This window comes from Cyprinodon variegatus, unplaced genomic scaffold, assembly GCF_000732505.1.
Source record: "Cyprinodon variegatus isolate N-32 unplaced genomic scaffold, C_variegatus-1.0 Scaffold82, whole genome shotgun sequence".
Classification (NCBI taxonomy): Eukaryota; Metazoa; Chordata; class Actinopteri; order Cyprinodontiformes; family Cyprinodontidae; genus Cyprinodon; species Cyprinodon variegatus.
This window is the reverse complement of record NW_015150535.1, coordinates 399000-401132: the sequence shown is the minus strand read 5'-3', so window position 1 is coordinate 401132 and position 2133 is coordinate 399000. Positions and strand designations below refer to the sequence as shown.

The following is a 2133-nucleotide window of genomic DNA, read 5'->3' as shown; positions in this document are numbered from 1 at the left end:
TGAGGAAAAAAGGTTGATTATTAAATTCAATTGTGGCGTTTTTTGTGAGACTGATTCCTTTTTTTTATTAATTTGTTTGCAGAATCTGGTTAAATCCTTGAAGTCGGTTCTCAAGTCAGATTTGGAGGATGTGGCTCTGGCTCTGCTCATGCCTCCAGCTCACTTTGATGCCTACCTGCTCAGGAAAGCCACCAAGGTAAATCAACAGGGATTTACAGTTTCCACCTTAAATCTGAAGAACCTTGTAATCCTGTTAATCTCTAACTGTGATATCAAGAACAATGATGACATTCATACATAAATATTGCAATGAAAAGGTGCACTTCTATATTGTAATTAACCTCCCTTTCCAGTGGCAGAATATACATTTTGATATTGTAAATCAATTAGGGGTCTAGGTTTATTTGCACCCAGTAGGTTAAAATCAACAAAAATCTTGTTTTTTAAAGGTTTTTACAGATTTTTAGGGAATATGATTAAGGTATTAGGGTTGTCACGATACTAAACTTTTCAACTCGATACCGATACTAAGGAAAATATTCGATACTCGATACCATTTTCGATACTTAAACTCTATTTTGATAAATAAATAAAAAAAGAAATCTAATTTAAAGACATAGACAAAATTTATTGTCATTTTGGATGCACAGAGTGTATACAACATGAAATTCCGTTGCATAAAGCTTACAAAAGTGAAATGAGTAGCTTACGAAAATGAAACAGTGAAATTACCATTTATAAAATGCAGCACTGATCAGAATATAAACAGTGTCAGAGAAAATAAACCAGTTTAACCTCTTAATATTCACCTCATTTTGGGAAATTCTTGCCTATTTTGCATACCCAAATGGAAAAGCAAATAACTGAGGAACTGTAATCCCAAATTACATGTGTGATACATTATTTGAAAGCTAACACCTTCTAGTTTCTGAATATATACATGAAAATTGGATGAGTAAAACACCAAAGCTGCATCATTTCAAATATTACTCAAAGTTTTTTGGGTTTTTTTATTCTCGAAAATAATAAGACTTTTTTGTACAGCAGTAATAAAGACATGCTTACTTGTTGTGGCTGATTTGTCATGTTTACATTTTAACATGCTGCTATATCTGTGTTAATTGTGCTTTGGTGCTCGCTATGTCCATAAAATAAACTAGGTGGTTGAATTATGGAGAATCTAAGCTTTCCAACGATGTCTAACATGTCTATATTGGTAAACATTTTACCAGTGTAATTTTCATGCATTCTGAATTATTATTTGTAAATGCTTTAAAAACGAGTCGGGTTTTGAGAGGTTCAAAATAATGATGCATAAGGGCATTTATATGAAAAAGTCCAGTGCAGTGCAAAATAAATATCATGTAAAATGTAGCAGACATTGTGTAGTGTCCTATTTAAAAGGATTATAATAGTTTAGCCACGTTGGTGGTGCAAATATGATGTTGCAAGTGTGATGCAGAGCCCAGTTTAGAGTTCAATAGTCTGATGGCAGCGGGGAAAAAGCTGTTGCAGAACCTGCTGGACCTGCAGCGCAGGCTGTGGGGCCTCTTCCCAGAGTGCAGCAGGGAGAACAGTCCATGGTTGGGTTGGTGAAGGCAACACTGTTTTTAAATACAACTAATGTTTTTTAATATCGTATATTAAAAAAATATATATTTAAAGAACATTTTAATTGAATTTTCACAAAAGAATGACTTAGAAAAAAAAATGCCTATAGATCTATGGTTTTTATGGATTTAACGTCATGTGGACATATTAGCATACTTAAATGTTGAATGTTTTAGTACTATTAACATTTATGATCACTATATTAGTCTGATTTAATAAAATTTTTTAAGACAAAGAAATTAACACTGACCTAGAGATATTAAAAACCTAAATATGATACATTTGGCAATAAAAGGTTAAAGACTAAACATACAAATAAACTAGGGCTGATTTCATTAATCGGATTAATTGATTATTGAAATAATCATCAACTAATTTAGTAATTGATTAACTGGAGTATAGAGGCTCTAAAACGTCACCTTTAGCTGACAGAGTGACCCCCCTAGTCCAGTGATTATAGAAAGATTGTAAAAAAATATATATATGTTAAGATTTTGTCTTTAAGATAGAAATTTTTTTTTT

At 32.0% G+C, this 2133-nt stretch overlaps 1 protein-coding gene across 1 annotated transcript in view; it reads left to right on the top strand.

Annotated features, from left to right (window-relative positions):
- The window catches only part of LOC107083735 (annexin A1-like), a 19981-nt gene that overhangs the window by 7641 nt on the left and 10207 nt on the right, over positions 1-2133 (top strand). Inside the window, exon 5 of the mRNA XM_015373175.1 lies at positions 83-196. Coding sequence (XP_015228661.1) covers positions 83-196 — 114 coding nt within the window. The remainder of the gene's footprint in view (positions 1-82; positions 197-2133) is intronic.